General features: G+C 30.4%; 1 protein-coding gene and 1 long non-coding RNA gene across 2 annotated transcripts in view; one reads left to right on the top strand and one right to left on the bottom strand.

The window, feature by feature from the left end:
• LOC135122053 (uncharacterized) overlaps positions 1-19,516 on the bottom strand; it is a 51,757-nt gene extending 32,241 nt beyond the window's left edge. The window contains exon 1 of the mRNA XM_064046306.1: positions 19,194-19,516. Within this exon, the coding sequence (XP_063902376.1) occupies positions 19,194-19,251 (58 nt within the window). The 5' untranslated portion in view covers positions 19,252-19,516. The remainder of the gene's footprint in view (positions 1-19,193) is intronic.
• Positions 15,652-16,433, top strand: LOC135146289 (uncharacterized). The gene is made up of 3 exons (XR_010283779.1): positions 15,652-15,683; positions 15,735-16,169; positions 16,220-16,433. It is a non-coding gene; the product is annotated as an uncharacterized LOC135146289 (long non-coding RNA).
• Positions 19,517-19,855: the final 339 nt, after the last annotated feature.

The following is a 19,855-nucleotide window of genomic DNA, read 5'->3' as shown; positions in this document are numbered from 1 at the left end:
TCCGTTCATATTTTTTGGATTTGCATATACAGGGTGACTCAAAAAAATTAATGAATGCGTGAATTTATTTTATTGATTTAATCAGGAATTACAGAACCGAATGCTTTGAAATCTTGGACATGTTTTAAAGTTATCCTAAGCATGGTAAATTTTTGATCAATTGTTTATCAACCCCAAAAAATTGATTACGTCATGTCAAAATTTTGCCAAATAAATCCTTTCGAAAATATGCAAAATATGATCAGACTATACTTGTAATTTATGGTTGGATTCATATTTTTTAAATTCGCTTATACAGGGTGACTCAAAAAAATTTATGAATTAGTCAATTTATTTTTGATCAAATTAAGAACGAGCCGCGACTTTCAGACTGAAAGCGATTTTATTAAAATGGCCCGTCACAGAACTCTAATGAGAAGAAACTATGACAGACATAGAGACACGGTTCTAAGAGCGAGGGAAGTACTGTCTAAACTCTTTAGACCAATTTTTTGAATTTATGACCCTGATCGTAATCACACATCTTATGGAAATAAAACGTGTATTTATATTAGTTCACTCCAATAAAATTAGGAAGATATTGTTCTAGTAGTTATCCACATTATTCCATTCATTTAGTCTTTTTTTGAAAAAAAAATGTTATTTATTATCTACAAGAGAAAAGTGATCATTCACTAGTGGACTATTTTTCACGAGTACATAAACATTCTTTATCATCGAGTGTAATATTTTATTTTATTTTCTACCAGATTTTAACTAAAACTTTAAAACTGTTCGAATGTGCTGTACGTAATATTTTTAATACGCTGCGTCGCGCATCGGCGAATGCAGACGTGTTGGCTAATACATGTGTTGTCTTGGTTTGACTTTGGTTTCAATTTGTAATCTTAACAAATAACAAAATAAATTGTAGATAAAAGACTCCTTTATCTACCGGTAAACAAGACTTGTTTATCTACTAAACATAAGGCCAAACGACCTACTTTTAATGGCTGGTACAAAATAAAAGATTTTTTTAAATTTATTAGGAGTTTCCAGAGTTCCGTATTTGCAAATTTTTTTCTCATCAATAAGGAAGTTTGGCACGCATAAGGTTTTCAAGCCCATGAGACTTCTGCTAATTGACGAAATGTTAAAAAAATAACTTAATGTAATTATTTAGAATAAATGCATAATAAAAAACCAAAAGAAATTTTACACACCATTTGAGGTTCCAAAAATATACTCGTAAAATTTATTTATATCAACTTTAATAGAAATTACATACTTATTGACAAAAACATCTAAAAGCTATTTATAACAGTATACTTCATTAAAATTAAAAAAAAAAGTCAAAGTTTAATCATACACAAATTCAAGATTTGTAAACCACAAATACAAGAGTATATCATTTCATACAATTCTGGTAATGTTGACTATGCAGCATAATGAGCAGACGTCATCAAATTGTTGGTGGGGATGGTTAACCAAATTTTGGTTCGCGTTTTACCATTTACATGATATTCGTAATATACAAACAAAATTTGACAACAATCGATCCAGTAGTTTAGGAGATTATCTGTCTAATCAAAATCGATACAGACGGACAGACAGAAACGGTAGACTATTTTTTTTGTACTCTGGGGGGTCATGAAACGTAAAGAAAACATGAAACTGGTAAGCCGCCCGATGGATTCCTTCACTTACGTTCGGAAAGTAAAAAAGCCTAGTAATCATCCACTTCATTCAATTTTAATTTTTCATTATTAGGGAGTTGCCAATGTTGCCTCTTTATAGAAATTTTTTTTACCAATCAAGAAATTTGGCACACACTAAATTATTCAGTTGCATTAAACTTCTACTAACTGACGAAATCTTGCAAACATGATGCTAAATGTATTTATAATAAATACAAAAAAAAAAAAAACAATTTTACACAATATGTATTTGAGATGAGGTTACAAAAATATACGGCTCCAGACTATTTATATTAACTTTATTAGAAAAATAAAAAAAAGTCTTAAAGCACAACCTATACATCAGTGACTCTAATCATATTCCTTTTAATTTTTTGAAAATACATTATGTTTTGATATTTTCAGAAGGTTCCCGAACTTGCGCATTTACGCGAACATCTCTTGACAGGAGGGAAGTTTGGCACACAGGAAGATTTCGCTTTTTTCTAATGCTGCGATTCCATCTAAATAAAATAATAATTTTGTTTCAAAGTAGACAAAAAATTAAAAAAAAATACAAAATGTGTTATAAATAAATGTTTTTACTATAAAAACTACATAAATAACGAAGGTGCCAAATTTCCTGAATTGTAAGAAAAACATTTTTATAAATATGGAAGTTTAACAACACATTTAATGAGTACAATTTACAAAAAATAATGAACAGAAAATGTGTTTGTTATAGATAGTTTCCAACCAAACTTCTACATTTACACAAATTTTAAACTGTTTTTTCATCTAATTTTTTCAAATAGTTTCCACACATTTATTTGTCAGTCCACCAACTGAGAAAACTTAACTAACATTGAAAAACTTCACTGTCTGTTTCTCACAGAGAGGGTTAAAAGCATCTCTCAACTTTTTATTTCTGGTTCAAAGTTTTTGATAAAATCAACTTTGGTTGAGATATTCCCCTGGTGAATTGTCGATTGAATCTGAAGGACAGGAAATTTGTTTTAACCGAAAATGCTGTCTTTACAGCCCATTTTTCTCTTCAAGGGTTTAGAAGTACTAACACAGTTTCAGATGTTGGCAGCACTCCCAGTCTCGATTATTAACTGGTATTCCTCCAGTGAATTTGCTGCGGAAGCTGAAGGATGGTAAATTCTTCCTACTAATTAGAAAGTATAACCTTAGCAAGTAAACATTAAAACATTTGTTTAACAACATCGCGTTTATAAAACTTGCACTGAACTGGTGAGAAAACCAAATCTTTCTTGATAATATCTCAATATCCACTGTCAATTTAGAAAACTCACTTATATTTATTATTGTAGATAAAAATCTATTTATCGTGTTGTTATGATTTCGAGTAAGTTCCATTCCACACTGTTCACACAAAAATAAAAATTTGACTGACCTCTACAAACTACAATGGCTGTAAACACTTGCAATGATGCATAGTTTTCTACAATTTAGTCAAAACAGTGTTTAACGAAGCTAGCAAAATTACGTGCTGCTATCACTGAGCAAGTGGCCAAACTGTCATTTCAGGTGAGATGTAGCTAAGATATAAACCAAGACGGCATGAATTGCGCTGTTGTCACATGAGCACCCTATGCGAAACTGCCTGCTAGATGAATATATATATATATATATATATATATATATATATATATATGTTAATGATAACTTTCGACCTCAAATTCTCTCACGTATATATACTTTTGGGCTCAAATTGGAAGTTTCGGCCTCGCCGTAGCTTTTGAGGCCGAAGTGACTCACACATTCAACGTAACATTTGGACTCACGCACATCCAGTGACATCTTTTAACAGTAATTTTAACAATTTTGGTTTGAGAAAAGATTGTTAAGTATAAAAGTTGGTTGCATAGATGATTTACTTAACAAAGCTAATATTATGACTAGGTTTTATATAAATACGGGAAGTTGTTTGAAGGTAGTAATTTCCAGAAGAATGTTGGAAATTTATCTAAAATTAAAGAAAATATAAAGCAACTGAAAATAATTGGACAGTAGAAGAGCCAAAAATTCAGAAAGAAGTTAGAGAGTAAGAAAGAAAAAAAAAGATACACAACAGCTATAGAATGTAAGAAACGGAAAGTTGAGGACATGGAATGAAGACAGGGAAATTTGGATGAAAAATTTTACAAAGAGAGTTGGAATTAACTGAGCAAGGAAGCATAAAGAGAAGGGGTAATAATTATAAAAAAAAAATAGAGAGGGAATGGAAAAGAAAAGCGGGGAGGACAAATGGGGTTTAAAATTGCTTGTTTGAAATATTGCATTATTAAGAAAAATAAACAGAATTTATTTAATGAGTACATAAAATTTTGATTTTGTGTGATTAACAGAAACATGGATACTAAAGAGTAAGGGGAATAAATTGAACAAGGAAAAAGGAAAAGTTGAGGGTGAAGCAAGTGGGGGATCCATAACAGGGGTGACAAAAGATATAAAACAAATCGAAGAGCGGGTAATAGAAGTGGAACGCATAGTGGAAAGAAAGATAAAAGAAAAAAAAGAATTTGCATATTGTATTGCATTGCAATTAAAAAAAATTTGAAGAAAAAAATTTAAGAAAAAATTGAAGAGTCTAACGAAGAATTTCTTCTGATAGGAGATGGTTTTAACGCCAAAATAGGCAACAAAAGCAGGGAATATAGCGGAGAACGCACAGAAAAATCTAAAGATACAATTTTAAATAAAGACAGAAAATTTCTATGGAAATTAATTGAAGAAAGAGTTTGGTAGTCTTGAATGGGGTGAAGGAGGGGGATGAAGATAAAGAATTTACCTGTATATGTAACCCAGTAGCTGATGAAGAAGCCGAAACATTTAAATTAGGAGAAAGAATTGATTCCGACCACATGCTATAAGAAGTAAAATTGAGGGATAGAAGTAAGGAAGTAGATAAAAAGGAGAAGGGAACTGAGCATTATAAAAGATGTTGGAAATTGAATTCAAAAGAAGTAAGCTAAAATAAAATAGAAGAATTAAAAACAACAACTGAAAAAGCAGCAATAAGAAAAGGATTTATAACGAAGAAATCAGAAAAGAGAAACAAATGGCGGGTTAATAGATGCAGAGATTTAAAAACATAAGAAAGAAAATGTTTACGAAGGTGTAAAAAGGGAAAGATAAAAAAGAAGAGTACTGTCCAGCAAGAAATAATAACAGGTCGGTGTGAAGAAAAAAAAGAAGAGATTCCGAAAGAAGAAATAAAATAAAAGCCATAAAATCAGAGCAAGAACCAAAATAAGGAAAAACAAAAACATGATCAGTGAAGAAATGCTAATAATACAATGGAAGTACCATTTCATGAAACTAATGAGTGGAAATGAGAGTATTCTAGCGCAAAAGAGTTAAACCGAGAATGCTGAGAGAGAAAGAATGGCCGAACATTACAGTGGAAAACATATGGAAACAAGTTGGAGGGTCGAAAAGAGGGAAAAGACCAGGGAGGAATGGATTGGTAAATGATGTATGGACGTTTAGAACGGATGATTTGATTGAAAGACTGTGTGAAATAATGAATGAGATGTGGAAAAGTAAAGGTCTCCTCGAAAGTGGCGACAAGGACAAATACGTCCAATGGCGAGTATAAAGGAACCTAGGTACAATGGGGGTTATACTCGTCTAAAGATAATATCAGAGACAACGCCAAGGTACCTAGAGAGAGAAAGAACGAAGGAGAAAAAGTAATTGCTAGACAGAGGGGTGGACATGAAGAAAGAAACAATAACTTTTGCTTAAGCGAAAGCAGAAGAATATATAGGATGTGTGGAGAAGTGCAAGAGACTTTAGAATACATGTTACAAGACTAGGGCGAAATTAAAGAAAAAAGGAAAGTGTAACAGAAATATTGAATGAAGATGGAAGAGAAGCTGGGTGGATGAAAGGAGTGGAAAAGAGCGGAGTAAGGCTGGAGCAAAGGGGATGCGATAAAGGAAGTAAATTGTAAAATCCTTGATTGTTGACCATTATTATTGCTATACCACACCAAAATAGTATAAATAAAAATAAATAATTGGCAGAGTGGTGAACTATCTAGCCTAAAATTATTTTCATCTTTTGTACAATTCGGCCTCACAGAATCGTAGAAAACAACTTTCAAACTTACAACCCAAGCTAAAATTAACTTAATAGCAGTTATTTTAATAACAAATAAGAGAAATAAACCTACAAGAAAAAGTCATAATTGTGTTATTAATTATGAAGTAACTATTAAAAAAATCTAAAGATTGTGATGCCAAAAGTTACTTTAAATCAAATAATGGCTTCCATCCATAGAAACTTTTGGCCTCATAATTACATGACGAATGACTTTCGGACTCATGTGCTAACATACATTAAAGTATAAGGTACATGAATAAATCTAAAATCGGAAACCCAAAATTTGGTCAAATCGAGGCAGAAAAATTCATGTGAATCAATATTCGGTGCTATATATTCAGGCACACCCCCAAGTGTAAAGATTCAGATTATTTCCATAATACGAAACATTTTGTATGAAGTTAAAACAAAATTAGAAGGTGGATGGTAGAAGTATCTGTAGACGCATTCATAAAAATATTTTTTATTCAAAGTTAAAGTGATAATTTAAATTTTTTAAATACTTGCTACTTAGCCAAATATAAAGGAAGATAGGTCCAAAGTTGCTATAAATGAGCTAATTATTTTGATATGTTTGTTTCCATATTAGCGTGGGTATAAATTTGGGTTAGGTGGTTCTGCAATCAACCAATTATTTATTTTTATTTATACTATTTTGGTGATACCAGTTTCAGGGTTCATCCCCTTTCTCAGCCACCTCGTCAGTAAACCTATGACACTTTAAAAAAGTCAATATTTGGTTAGATTTTTAGACTTATTATTGTTAATATTATCTGGAAATTGATGTGCCGTTTTTTGATCCTAAAATACTTGATTTTTGACCATTATTCTTGCTATACCACACGAAAATAGTATAAATAAAAATAAATAATTGGCTGAATGTTGAACTATCTAACCTAAAATTATTTTCATCTTTTGTAGACTTTGGCCTCACAGAATAGTAGAGAACAACTTTCAAACATACAACCCAAGCTAAAATTAACTTAATAGCAGTTATTTTAATAACAAATAAGAGAAATAAACCTACAAGAAAAAGTCATAATTGTGTTATTAACTTATTAATTATGAAGTAACTATTAAAAAAATCTAAAGATTGTGATGCCAAAAGTTACTTTAAATCAAATAATGGCTTTCATCCATAGAAACTTTTGGCCTCATAATTACATGACGAATAACTTTCGGACTCATGTGCTAACATACATTAAAGTACAAGGTACATGAATAAATCTAAAATCGGAAACCCAAAATTTGGTCAAATCGAGGCAGTAAAATTCATGTGAATCAATATTCGGTGCTATATATTCAGGCACACCCCCAAGTGTAAAGATTCAGATTTTTTCCATAATACGAAACATTTTGTATGGAGTTAAAACAAAATTAGACTGTGGATGGTAGAAGTATCTGTAGACGCATTCATAAAAATATTTTTTATTCAAAGTTAAAGTGATAATTTACATTTTTTAAATACTTGCTACTTAGCCAAATATAAAGGACGACAGGTCCAAAGTTGCTATTAATGAGCCAATTATTTTGATATGTTTGTTTCCATATTAGCGTGGGTATAAAGTTGGGTTAGGTAGTTCTGCAATCAACCAATTATTTATTTTTATTTATACTATTTTGGTGATACCAGTTTCAGGGTTCATCCCCTTTCTCAGCCACCTCGTCAGTAAACGTATAACACTTTAAAAAAGTCAATATTTGGTTAGATTTTTAGACTTATTAGTGTTAATATTATCTGGAAATTGATGTGCCGTCTTTTGATCCTAAAATACTTGATTTTTGACCATTATTCTTGCTATACCACACGAAAATATTATAAATAAAAATAAATAATTGGCTGAATGTTGAACTATCTAACCTAAAATTATTTTCATCTTTTGTAGACTTTGGCCTCACAGAATCGTAGAGAACAACTTTCAAACATACAACCCAAGCTAAAATTAACTTAATAGCAGTTATTTTAATAACAAATAAGAGAAATAAACCTACAAGAAAAAGTCATAATTGTATTATTAATTGTGAAGTGACTATTAAAAAAATCTAAAGATTGTGATGCCAAAAGTTACTTTAAATCAAATAATGGCTTTCATCCATAGAAACTTTTGGCCTCATAATTACATGACGAATGACTTTCGGACTCATGTGCTAACATACATTAAAGTACAAGGTACATGAATAAATCTAAAATCGGAAACCCAAAATTTGGTCAAATCGAGGCAGAAAAATTCATGTGAATCAATATTCGGTGCTATATATTCAGGCACACCCCCAAGTGTAAAGATTCAGATTATTTCCATAATACGAAACATTTTGTATGAAGTTAGTACAAAATTAGACTGTGAATGGTAGAAGAATCTGTAGACGCATTCATAAATATTTTTTTATTCAAAGTTAAAGTGATAATTTAAATTTTTTAAGTACTTCCTACTTAGACAAATATAAAATACGAGAGTTCGAAAGTTGCAATAAATGAGCTAATTATTTTGATATGTGTGTTTCCATATTAGCGCGGGTATAAAGTTGGGTTAGGTAGTTCTGCAATCAACCAATTATTTATTTTTATTTATACTATTTTGGTGATACCAGTTTCAGGGTTCATCCCCTTTCTCAGCCACCTCGTCAGTAAACTTATAACACTTTAAAAAAGTCAATATTTGGTTAGATTTTTAGACTTATTAGTGTTAATATTATCTGGAAATTGATGTGCCGTTTTTTGATCCTAAAATACTTGATTTTTGACCATTATTCTTGCTATACCACACGAAAATATTATAAATAAAAATAAATAATTGGCTGAATGTTGAACTATCTAACCTAAAATTATTTTCATCTTTTGTAGACTTTGGCCTCACAGAATCGTAGAGAACAACTTTCAAACATACAACCCAAGCTAAAATTAACTTAATAGCAGTTATTTTAATAACAAATAAGAGAAATAAACCTACAAGAAAAAGTCATAATTGTATTATTAATTGTGAAGTGACTATTAAAAAAATCTAAAGATTGTGATGCCAAAAGTTACTTTAAATCAAATAATGGCTTTCATCCATAGAAACTTTTGGCCTCATAATTACATGACGAATGACTTTCGGACTCATGTGCTAACATACATTAAAGTACAAGGTACATGAATAAATCTAAAATCGGAAACCCAAAATTTGGTCAAATCGAGGCAGAAAAATTCATGTGAATCAATATTCGGTGCTATATATTCAGGCACACCCCCAAGTGTAAAGATTCAGATTATTTCCATAATACGAAACATTTTGTATGAAGTTAAAACCAAATTAGACTGTGGATGGTAGAAGTATCTGTAGACGCATTCATAAAAATATTTTTTTATTCAAAGTTAAAGTGATAATTTAAATTTTTTAAGTACTTCCTACTTAGACAAATATAAAATACGAGAGTTCGAAAGTTGCTATAAATGGGCCAATTATTTTGATATGTGTGTTTCCATATTAGCGCGGGTATAAAGTTGGGTTAGGTAGTTCTGCAATCAACCAATTATTTATTTTTATTTATACTATTTTGGTGATACCAGTTTCAGGGTTCATCCCCTTTCTCAGCCACCTCGTCAGTAAACGTATAACACTTTAAAAAAGTCAATATTTGGTTAGATTTTTAGACTTATTAGTGTTAATATTATCTGGAAATTGATGTGCCGTCTTTTGATCCTAAAATACTTGATTTTTGACCATTATTCTTGGTATACCACACGAAAATATTATAAATAAAAATAAATAATTGGCTGAATGTTGAACTATCTAACCTAAAATTATTTTCATCTTTTGTAGATTTTGGCCTCACAGAATCGTAGAGAACAACTTTCAAACTTACAACCCAAGCTAAAATTAACTTAATAGCAGTTATTTTAATAACAAATAAGAGAAATAAACCTACAAGAAAAAGTCATAATTGTGTTATTAATTATGAAGTAACTATTAAAAAAATCTAAAGATTGTGATGCCAAAAGTTACTTTAAATCAAATAATGGCTTTCATCCATAGAAACTTTTGGCCTCATAATTACATGACGAATAACTTTCGGACTCATGTGCTAACATACATTAAAGTACAAGGTACATGAATAAATCTAAAATCGGAAACCCAAAATTTGGTCAAATCGAGGCAGTAAAATTCATGTGAATCAATATTCGGTGCTATATATTCAGGCACACCCCCAAGTGTAAAGATTCAGATTTTTTCCATAAAACGAAACATTTTCTATAAGGTTAAGACAAAATTACGACTGCGAATGGTAGAAGTATCTGTAGACGCATTCATAAAAATATTTTTTATTCAAAGTTAAAGTGATAATTTAAATTTTTTAAATACTTGCTACTTAGCCAAATATAAAGGAAGATAGGTCCAAAGTTGCTATAAATGAGCTAATTATTTTGATATGTTTGTTTCCATATTAGCGTGGGTATAAATTTGGGTTAGGTAGTTCTGCAATCAACCAATTATTTATTTTTATTTATACTATTTTGGTGATACCAGTTTCAGGGTTCATCCCCTTTCTCAGCCACCTCGTCAGTAAACCTATGACACTTTAAAAAAGTCAATATTTGGTTAGATTTTTAGACTTATTAGTGTTAATATTATCTGGAAATTGATGTGCCGTTTTTTGATCCTAAAATACTTGATTTTTGACCATTATTCTTGCTATACCACACGAAAATAGTATAAATAAAAATAAATAATTGGCTGAATGTTGAACTATCTAACCTAAAATTATTTTCATCTTTTGTAGACTTTGGCCTCACAGAATCGTAGAGAACAACTTTCAAACTTACAACCCAAGCTAAAATTAACTTAATAGCAGTTATTTTAATAACAAATAAGAGAAATAAACCTACAAGAAAAAGTCATAATTGTGTTATTAATTATGAAGTAACTATTAAAAAAATCTAAAGATTGTGATGCCAAAAGTTACTTTAAATCAAATAATGGCTTTCATCCATAGAAACTTTTGGCCTCATAATTACATGACGAATAACTTTCGGACTCATGTGCTAACATACATTAAAGTACAAGGTACATGAATAAATCTAAAATCGGAAACCCAAAATTTGGTCAAATCGAGGCAGTAAAATTCATGTGAATCAATATTCGGTGTTATATATTCAGGCACACCCCCAAGTGTAAATATTCAGATTTTTTCCATAATACGAAACATTTTGTATGAAGTTAGTACAAAATTAGACTGTGAATGGTAGAAGAATCTGTAGACGCATTCATAAATATTTTTTTATTCAAAGTTAAAGTGATAATTTAAATTTTTTAAGTACTTCCTACTTAGACAAATATAAAATACGAGAGTTCGAAAGTTGCAATAAATGAGCTAATTATTTTGATATGTGTGTTTCCATATTAGCGCGGGTATAAAGTTGGGTTAGGTAGTTCTGCAATCAACCAATTATTTATTTTTATTTATACTATTTTGGTGATACCAGTTTCAGGGTTCATCCCCTTTCTCAGCCACCTCGTCAGTAAACTTATAACACTTTAAAAAAGTCAATATTTGGTTAGATTTTTAGACTTATTAGTGTTAATATTATCTGGAAATTGATGTGCCGTTTTTTGATCCTAAAATACTTGATTTTTGACCATTATTCTTGCTATACCACACGAAAATATTATAAATAAAAATAAATAATTGGCTGAATGTTGAACTATCTAACCTAAAATTATTTTCATCTTTTGTAGACTTTGGCCTCACAGAATCGTAGAGAACAACTTTCAAACATACAACCCAAGCTAAAATTAACTTAATAGCAGTTATTTTAATAACAAATAAGAGAAATAAACCTACAAGAAAAAGTCATAATTGTATTATTAATTGTGAAGTGACTATTAAAAAAATCTAAAGATTGTGATGCCAAAAGTTACTTTAAATCAAATAATGGCTTTCATCCATAGAAACTTTTGGCCTCATAATTACATGACGAATGACTTTCGGACTCATGTGCTAACATACATTAAAGTACAAGGTACATGAATAAATCTAAAATCGGAAACCCAAAATTTGGTCAAATCGAGGCAGAAAAATTCATGTGAATCAATATTCGGTGCTATATATTCAGGCACACCCCCAAGTGTAAAGATTCAGATTATTTCCATAATACGAAACATTTTGTATGAAGTTAAAACCAAATTAGACTGTGGATGGTAGAAGTATCTGTAGACGCATTCATAAAAATATTTTTTTATTCAAAGCTAAAGTGATAATTTAAATTTTTTAAGTACTTCCTACTTAGACAAATATAAAATACCAGAGTTCGAAAGTTGCTATAAATGAGCTAACTATTTTGATATGTGTGTTTCCATATTAGCGTGGGTATAAAGTTGGGTTAGGTAGTTCTGCAAACAACCAATTATTTATTTTTATTTATACTATTTTGGTGATACCAGTTTCAGGGTTCATCCCCTTTCTCAGCCACCTCGTCAGTAAACTTATAACACTTTAAAAAAGTCAATATTTGGTTAGATTTTTAGACTTATTAGTGTTAATATTATCTGGAAAATGATGTGCCGTTTTTTGATCCTAAAATACTTGATTTTTGACCATTATTCTTGCTATACCACACGAAAATAGTATAAATAAAATTAAATAATTGGCTGAGTGTTGAACTATCTGGCCTAAAATTATTTTCATCTTTTGTAGACTTTGGCCTCACAGAATCGTAGAAAACAACTTTCAAACTTACAACCCAGGCTAAAATTAACTTAATGGCAGTTATTTTAATAACAGATAAGAGAAATAAACCTAAAAGAAAAAGTCATAATTATGTTATTAATTGTGAAGTAACTATTAAAAAAATCTAAAGAATGTGATGCCAAAAGTTACTTTAAATCAAATAATGGCTTTCATCCATAGAAACTTTTGGCCTCATAATTTCGGACTCATGTGCTAACATATCTTAAAGTACTAGGTACATGATTAAATCTAAAATCGGAAACCCAAAATTTGGTCAAATCGAGGCAGTAAAATTCATGTGAGGCAATATTCGGTGCTATATATTCAGGCACACCCCCAAGTGTAAAGATTCAGATTTTTTCCATAAGACGAAACATTTTCTATGAGGTTAAGACAAATATTGGTGGATTGAGAAATAAATCTAAGAAATAAATTCATAATGATGTTGTTAAGTGTAAAATACCTATGAAAAAAGATCTAAAGACTGTGATGCCAAAAGTTACTTTAATTCAAATAATTGTTTTCATCCATAGCAACATTTAGCCTCATAATTGCATGTTAGGTAACTGTCGGACTCGTGCGCTTCGTATATGTGAAAACAGGTAATTAACCCATCATTCCGGGCACAATTTTGTTTTTGGAACGAAGTACTAGATTAATAAATTTAAAATTGGAAACCCGAAATTTCAACACAAGCCAGTGAAATTCATGAGGTGTATTATTTCACGATATGGATTCGTAAAATTTAAGGCACAATCTCAACATTCAAATTGTAATTGATAGACTCCGGCTTTATCTAGTTAAGTAATTTTATCTTTGTTGTTCAGTAACTGATTTCTGGTTGAATTAATTTTTCTAAATGAAATATTAACATTTTTATTCACTCTATTTAGTATGTTTTTAATTTTGTAAGATAATGTTTCAATAAAATCCAGAAAATAATATCTACCTATGTCTTCCTTAGTATCATGGTCCGTTTTGAACAACGAGCAACATTGTTTTTTTTTTTTAATTTTGTATCTTATTTTGTCAATTAGATTGTGGATTAATTTTACTTTAAAGTCATTATTTATTGCAATTTGTTTTATGGACTGAAGTTCTTTATTATAGTTTTCATGGTTTAGATTAGAATTGAACAGTATTTCAATTAAAGATGCAAAAGTTGATATTTTATGAATTCATAGGTGGTTGAAAGAATTGCAAATAATGTTGTCGGTGTATGTTTTATTGGCCCAATATCTTACAAAATTAAAAACATTCTTGGAGAAATATTAAACACGAGAGGCCAAAAGTTGCTATAAACGAAGTCATTCTTTTCATCTTTAGTACACTTTGACCCCATATGGATTCATACAAAACAACTTTCAGGCTCACAGTCCAAGGAAACATTAAATTAGTAACCCTTGTTTTAAGAATACCAAATCGTCTTTCAAATATCGGCGGATTGAGAAATTAATAAATCAAAGGGACAGATTTATAATTATGTTGTTTACTGTGGAGTATCTACGAAAAAAATCCAAAGACTGTGATTCCAAAAGTTAATTTAAGTCAAATAATAGTTTTTATCCATAGCAACATTTGGGTTCATAATTACTGCTCCATTAAAATATTAAACTGGTTTTTCAAATTTCGCTTGTTTCTTGGATAAAATAATATAAAATACGAGAGGCCAAAAATTGCTACAAATGTAATTAATGATTATAAAAGAGTATAAGTAATTATTTTCATCTTTAGTACACTTTTGTCACACAAATTCATACAAAACAACTTTCAGGTTCACAACTCAAGCTAAAGTTAAATTAATTGTCGTTGTTTTAAGATTATCAAATTGTGATTCAAATACCGGAAGAAAGAAAAACAAATCTAAGAGACAATTTCATGGTGATACTATTAACTGTAAAGTACCCATGAAAAAAATCTAAAGAATGCGATATCAAAAGTTACTTTATATCAAATAATACATTTCATGCATAGTAACATTTGATCTTATAATTACATGTTTCGGAATAATGAGCTTCATATCTATCATTTCAAGTACAATTTTTGTTTTTGGAAATGAAATTCCAAGTGATTAGAAAATAAAACAGAAGCTCAAAAATGTATGGAAACGATGCATGACGTTCCAAGATATTAATTCCTAAAATTTAAAGCACACCCTTAAGCAAATATCCAGATTGGCTCCATAAGTAGAAAAATAATTTAAGAGATTAACAAAAACTTGTACTGCTAATTGTAGAAGTGCCTGTACACACAACCATAAAAGTAAATTTCTTACTCCAACTTAAACTGGTATTTTAAAATTGACATGTACGCCTTTCTTGGAGAAATATAAAAAGAGAGATTAAAAGCTGCTAAAAAATAGTAATGTTTCTTTTTTCGAAATCGCGCAGTAATGTGCTTTTTCTATGTTCAAAAATCGGCACAGAAATTAAATGCGGTGTTGTCATATTAGTATTATCTACCTCCACAATTACATTTTACAAGGTTATAAATTGTTTTTCGGTTTAGCAGTAATTCTATACTCTTTGTTAACCCTTTTTATTAGTTATTAGAAACACATCCGGTTTATTAATTTTATAAATATAATTTATTAACTAAATTTGCGCATAATCTCGCAACGTCGCAACCTTGCATGGCAACAGTGGATTTCTTGAAGTGCAGCGACATTCTATGGCAGCGAACAATGTGTATCCACATAACCTGTAATAAGTTTTTGTTCGGTGCAGAAACAACCATGGAAAACATTATATGGAGAATATCTCATTTTGCATACGAGTATTTCGCTGAAAAAGAAAATTCTGTGAAATCAACATTTTGGGCTACATAGTCGTTGTTAAAGTCAACTCTGTTAATATAAAACAGCATAGATATAATCTAAGTACACCAAGTTCTCAAGCAAAAAATATAGGTTATGTTTCCCAGAAATCAAATATATTTACAAGAGAAAACTTAGGAAAATTTTTAACAGAGGCCCGTGATTAATGTACCTAATGTCAAAGGTAATCTCAAAGAAGGTCAATCACATTGTCTATAAAACATAATGTTTTAGGTATATTTTTTATTCGAAGTTGTAGGAGTATGCGGAATGGAAGAATTTGAACAATTTTCTTGTATCTACATAACCTATAATAAGCTTTTATTATTATTACAGAACATTATTAGCTTACATGCCCATTTTAAATGAAAGTATGAAGCATACCTCTTATTTTTCGGCACTTTTAATATTTTTGCTTGCAGAAAGATCTGTAGCAATTGCAAAATAGAGATGGATAGCAATAATAACAAGCAGTTTACATGCATTCGACCGAACTTGCAAAAACTGGCAGATAATATATCAAATTTATTACCTAAAAACTCAGCCACAGTTTATGAAAAGCGGTATGAATTTTTTTTTTGCGCAGAAACAACCATGCAAAATATATGGAGAACACCTCATTGCATACGAGTATTTCGCTGAAAAAGCAAATTCTGTGAAATCTTTAACACTTTGGGCTGCATAGTCGTAGTTAAAGTCAACTCTGTTAATAAGAAACAGCATAGATATATCTAAGTACACCAAGTTTTCAAGCAAAAAATATAGGTTACATTGCCAAGAAATCAAATATATTTACAAGAGAAGACTTACCAAAATTTTTAACAGAAGCCCGTGATTAAATGTCCCCGATGTTAAAGGTGATCTCAAACAAGGTCAATCACATTGTCTATAAATCATTATGTTTTAGGTTTATTTTTTATTAGAAGTTGTAGGAGCATGTGGAATGGATAAATTGAAAAATAATGACGGCATTCAAGACAAAAACGATACGCTAATAATTAAAATTCCAACGTCTAAAACTGGCAAAGCACGAGAATTTACAAATATGTGTAAAAATATTTATCCAATTGAAATATAGTAAAAATACCTAATTTTAAGACTGCACCATACACCAGACAAATCATTATTTATAGATTACATTTGGATAGTGAATGCAGCAGCTGCTGCATTGTACAAATATACCTGCAAACACACTGTAACAAATTATGCAGACACCTCTTTTGACTAAAAGATATATATTTAACTTTATCCATACGTTGTCAACTTTGTTAATAATTGCAATCTCTAACTTCATAAGAAATATGAATAATCTACTTTGGTGTTTTATAGTAGTATTAAATGTTCATAGAATATAATTGCACTTACTACGAAGTAAGCTCTTTCCTAGTTTTAAGTTGTTTTCTTTTCTCTTTGATTATCTTAATTTCTTCAGCCTCTATGTGGCTGTTTTAATTCCAAAAAATTATTTCTGAATAAACTGATTCATACCACTTTTTCTTTCTTTTGCTCGAAAACAGTTTAAACTATAACTCCAAATATTTACCTACTTTAAAACGTGTCAAGCATTCGCTTGTTGTAAAGAATGCAACCATAAATACAAATTTGAACACTGATATGACAGGTTTGAGGCTAGGATGTGGTTTTCATATTCTCCCATTACTTGTTGCCTAAATCTGGCGCGAGGCCAAAAGTTATTATTGACGTATATATATATATATATATATACGTCTACAAATATCTGCACTGTACCAAAATTTTTTAACATTGAAGCGAATAATTTTATTTTTGAAATCAACTAAACCAATTAACAAATTTTGTTCAAACATTTGTTAAACGTTTCCATCCTTCGTTATTCCTGTTTTCACTGTAGCTACAAAACATATAAAATAAACTTTTTTACCCTAATTCTATTCATGTCATGAACGTCGATATAACTGAAACTTGTGTAAAAATATATATAATAATGCACACAGCCCATCTCAAAGACTCCCAATACAAAGATTTACAAAAAGTTATTGAGACCTCTTTCTGAATGTTTTTATTGTAATAGGAATTACTTTAAAAAGTTATGAAAATGTAACGGGTGTTCAGTTTAAAAAGTATAAAGATGGCGGTGCTTTCTTGATAAAAGGAAACGTAATGAAAAACGCATGTGTTTTATTAATTCATACTCTTGTGTATAATAGACATTTCCGCATTTTCAGCTGTCATCGATTAAATTGTAGGTTTATCGTACAATGTTTAGAATAAATCTAGGCCAACTTGATGATTGAACACCTGATATGTTGTTGTACCGTGCTTTTTTAACGCTTTCCATGGGGTGCTAAACACTTTGGGTCCTGTTATCTTTCTAGCAGGGACTTCCGAGTGAACTTTGGCAAAATATTAGACAATAGAATATTTTACAAACAAATAAAATTTATTAAATTAATAAAATAATATATATTTAATGTTCTTTTTACTTCCCGAGCATAAGCTAAGTTGTATTATAAGTTCGTAATTGTTTTGTTTTGTACGATGAACTGAACTGACACTGATTTATAAAGTACTGGCTCAATATTCTGCCAAAATTCACTTGAATATCCCTGCTAGAAAAAAAAAAAAACTCATCAACACGAGTAACATGACCCAAAGTTTTAGCACACAAATCCCTATTGCAACGTTAAAAAAGACACCGTTGTATGTTTCTTTGTTTATTTGGCATTTGACCTTTGGGATACACTAATTGGTCCCACTGATTGAGAATGAATTTGTCCCTTTATACCTTCTAAACCTACTATCGCGAAAAACACTAGCTTATTAATATAGAAAAAAGTTATATGAATATTTGAAAAACTATGAAGTTAGAGTAAAAAGTTCAAAACAAAAACATATAAAAAACACCAATTAAATTAAATAAAGCTTGGTTTCTGTTAGTGTTGTTTATTGAAAGCGAAGCAACCATTTCTAGAAGGTTAAAATTTAATTTCTGAGAACTTTGGTGGCACGTCCTGTCTGTATGTATCTTTTAAGAGCTATTGAAGAATTTCACACTGTTGATTCATCCTCTTAAGAATTCTGTACCAACTGAGGGATTATTACATATATTATTATGTTTATTATATCCAAAAAAAGAAAACTGTTCAAATTCTGTTTAATCGTTTCTTAAAATTATTAGTGCTTTCTTGGAACGATAAGTAGGTACGTTTTTTTAGCATAAGATGTGAAAGTGCTGTTTTAAAAATAACAATTTCAAAGAATTATGTCTAAATTGTTTGCAAAATGATGTATATTTTCGACCAAAGTATGGATGTAGAAAAATCTTTTGTTTTTTAAGTAGCCCTTTGGAAATTTGGGAAAAAATGTTTAAAGCAACATTAAACTAGGTGACAAATCTGAATCTATATATTATTACGATTATTATTTGTAGCTTTGACTATGTGATTTTAGTCGTTGTTACATGTTTAGCGGTATTAATTATTAGTTCTTCAATTTTTTTCCATTATGTGCTTTTTTTGGTATTCATGCCCCTGACACAGAAATTTTGCTTCGTCTTACGACTAATTTTGTAAAGTGTAAATAATTTTTATTTAGATACCTTTAATAATGGAACAAGAAAAATGTACTTATTAATTCATACAATACATACTTTGTATATCGAAGATGAAGATCATAATTTATAGTCAATCGGACATTCGTCGAGGCCTTGTATATGGGAATAATAAATCTTAGGCCATCCGTCCTAATTTTGATTTAATTTGAATCGTCTTGACGATATTGTTTTGACAGAATGAGGTCACTGTACCAATTATATCTGTATAATTATATCAACAACTTTGTGTATTATGTAGATCCGGTAGATATGGAATCAAAATTAAATTAAAATAATCTTGCGTACTCACCCCCAGCTTCTGCGTTGATTGCGCTGATAACAGTAACAACAACAAAAATAACAAGCATTGCACAGCACTGATATTAAACAAGTGTAAATATACGGTTATTTAATTCAGATATTCGAATAAAATCAGTCAACGAAATCTGTTTTAACACATTTCAACGAGATCATAAATTAGACTATAACGAACTGCGAGAAGTGCTGAAATACGATCAAAGCGCGTAATAGATACTGGCCGGTTGTTGTAATGAATTTACTGCTGTTAGATGCGCTTTTATGTCAAACCGACCTGCTGTATGCTTTCGACTGAGTTAACATCCAGTGTGTTGTAGTTTGGTTTCGCTGGAGACGACCACTCTTTCGCAAAGGAGGGGTCAGTGCTCTTCCCCACAATATTTTACGTCAGTTGTCCAAGCAGTTCTCCTGGTGTACTTATATTGTACAGTAGTGCACTGCATCAAGATGCAAAAATAAATCATATTAAACTTATTTTAGAGAAGTTAGGTATGTGCGAGGCATGCATATGAGGAATAAGTGGCCGTTGGAGTGCTCTTCTTCGGAGAAGAGAACTGCAAATCATGCTTCGTCAGGGCAATTATGCAATTATGCACCGCAAGAACAAGTCCGCTACTGAAAACCGTACAATCACTTCAAGAATCACTGGAACAA

The sequence above is a fragment of the Zophobas morio genome, unplaced genomic scaffold, assembly GCF_036711695.1.
Source record: "Zophobas morio isolate AGI-343-1 ecotype UQ-CSIRO unplaced genomic scaffold, CSIRO_AGI_Zmor_V1 ptg000005l, whole genome shotgun sequence".
NCBI classification, from domain to species: Eukaryota; Metazoa; Arthropoda; class Insecta; order Coleoptera; family Tenebrionidae; genus Zophobas; species Zophobas morio.
This window is presented reverse-complemented; position numbering and strand designations above follow the sequence as displayed.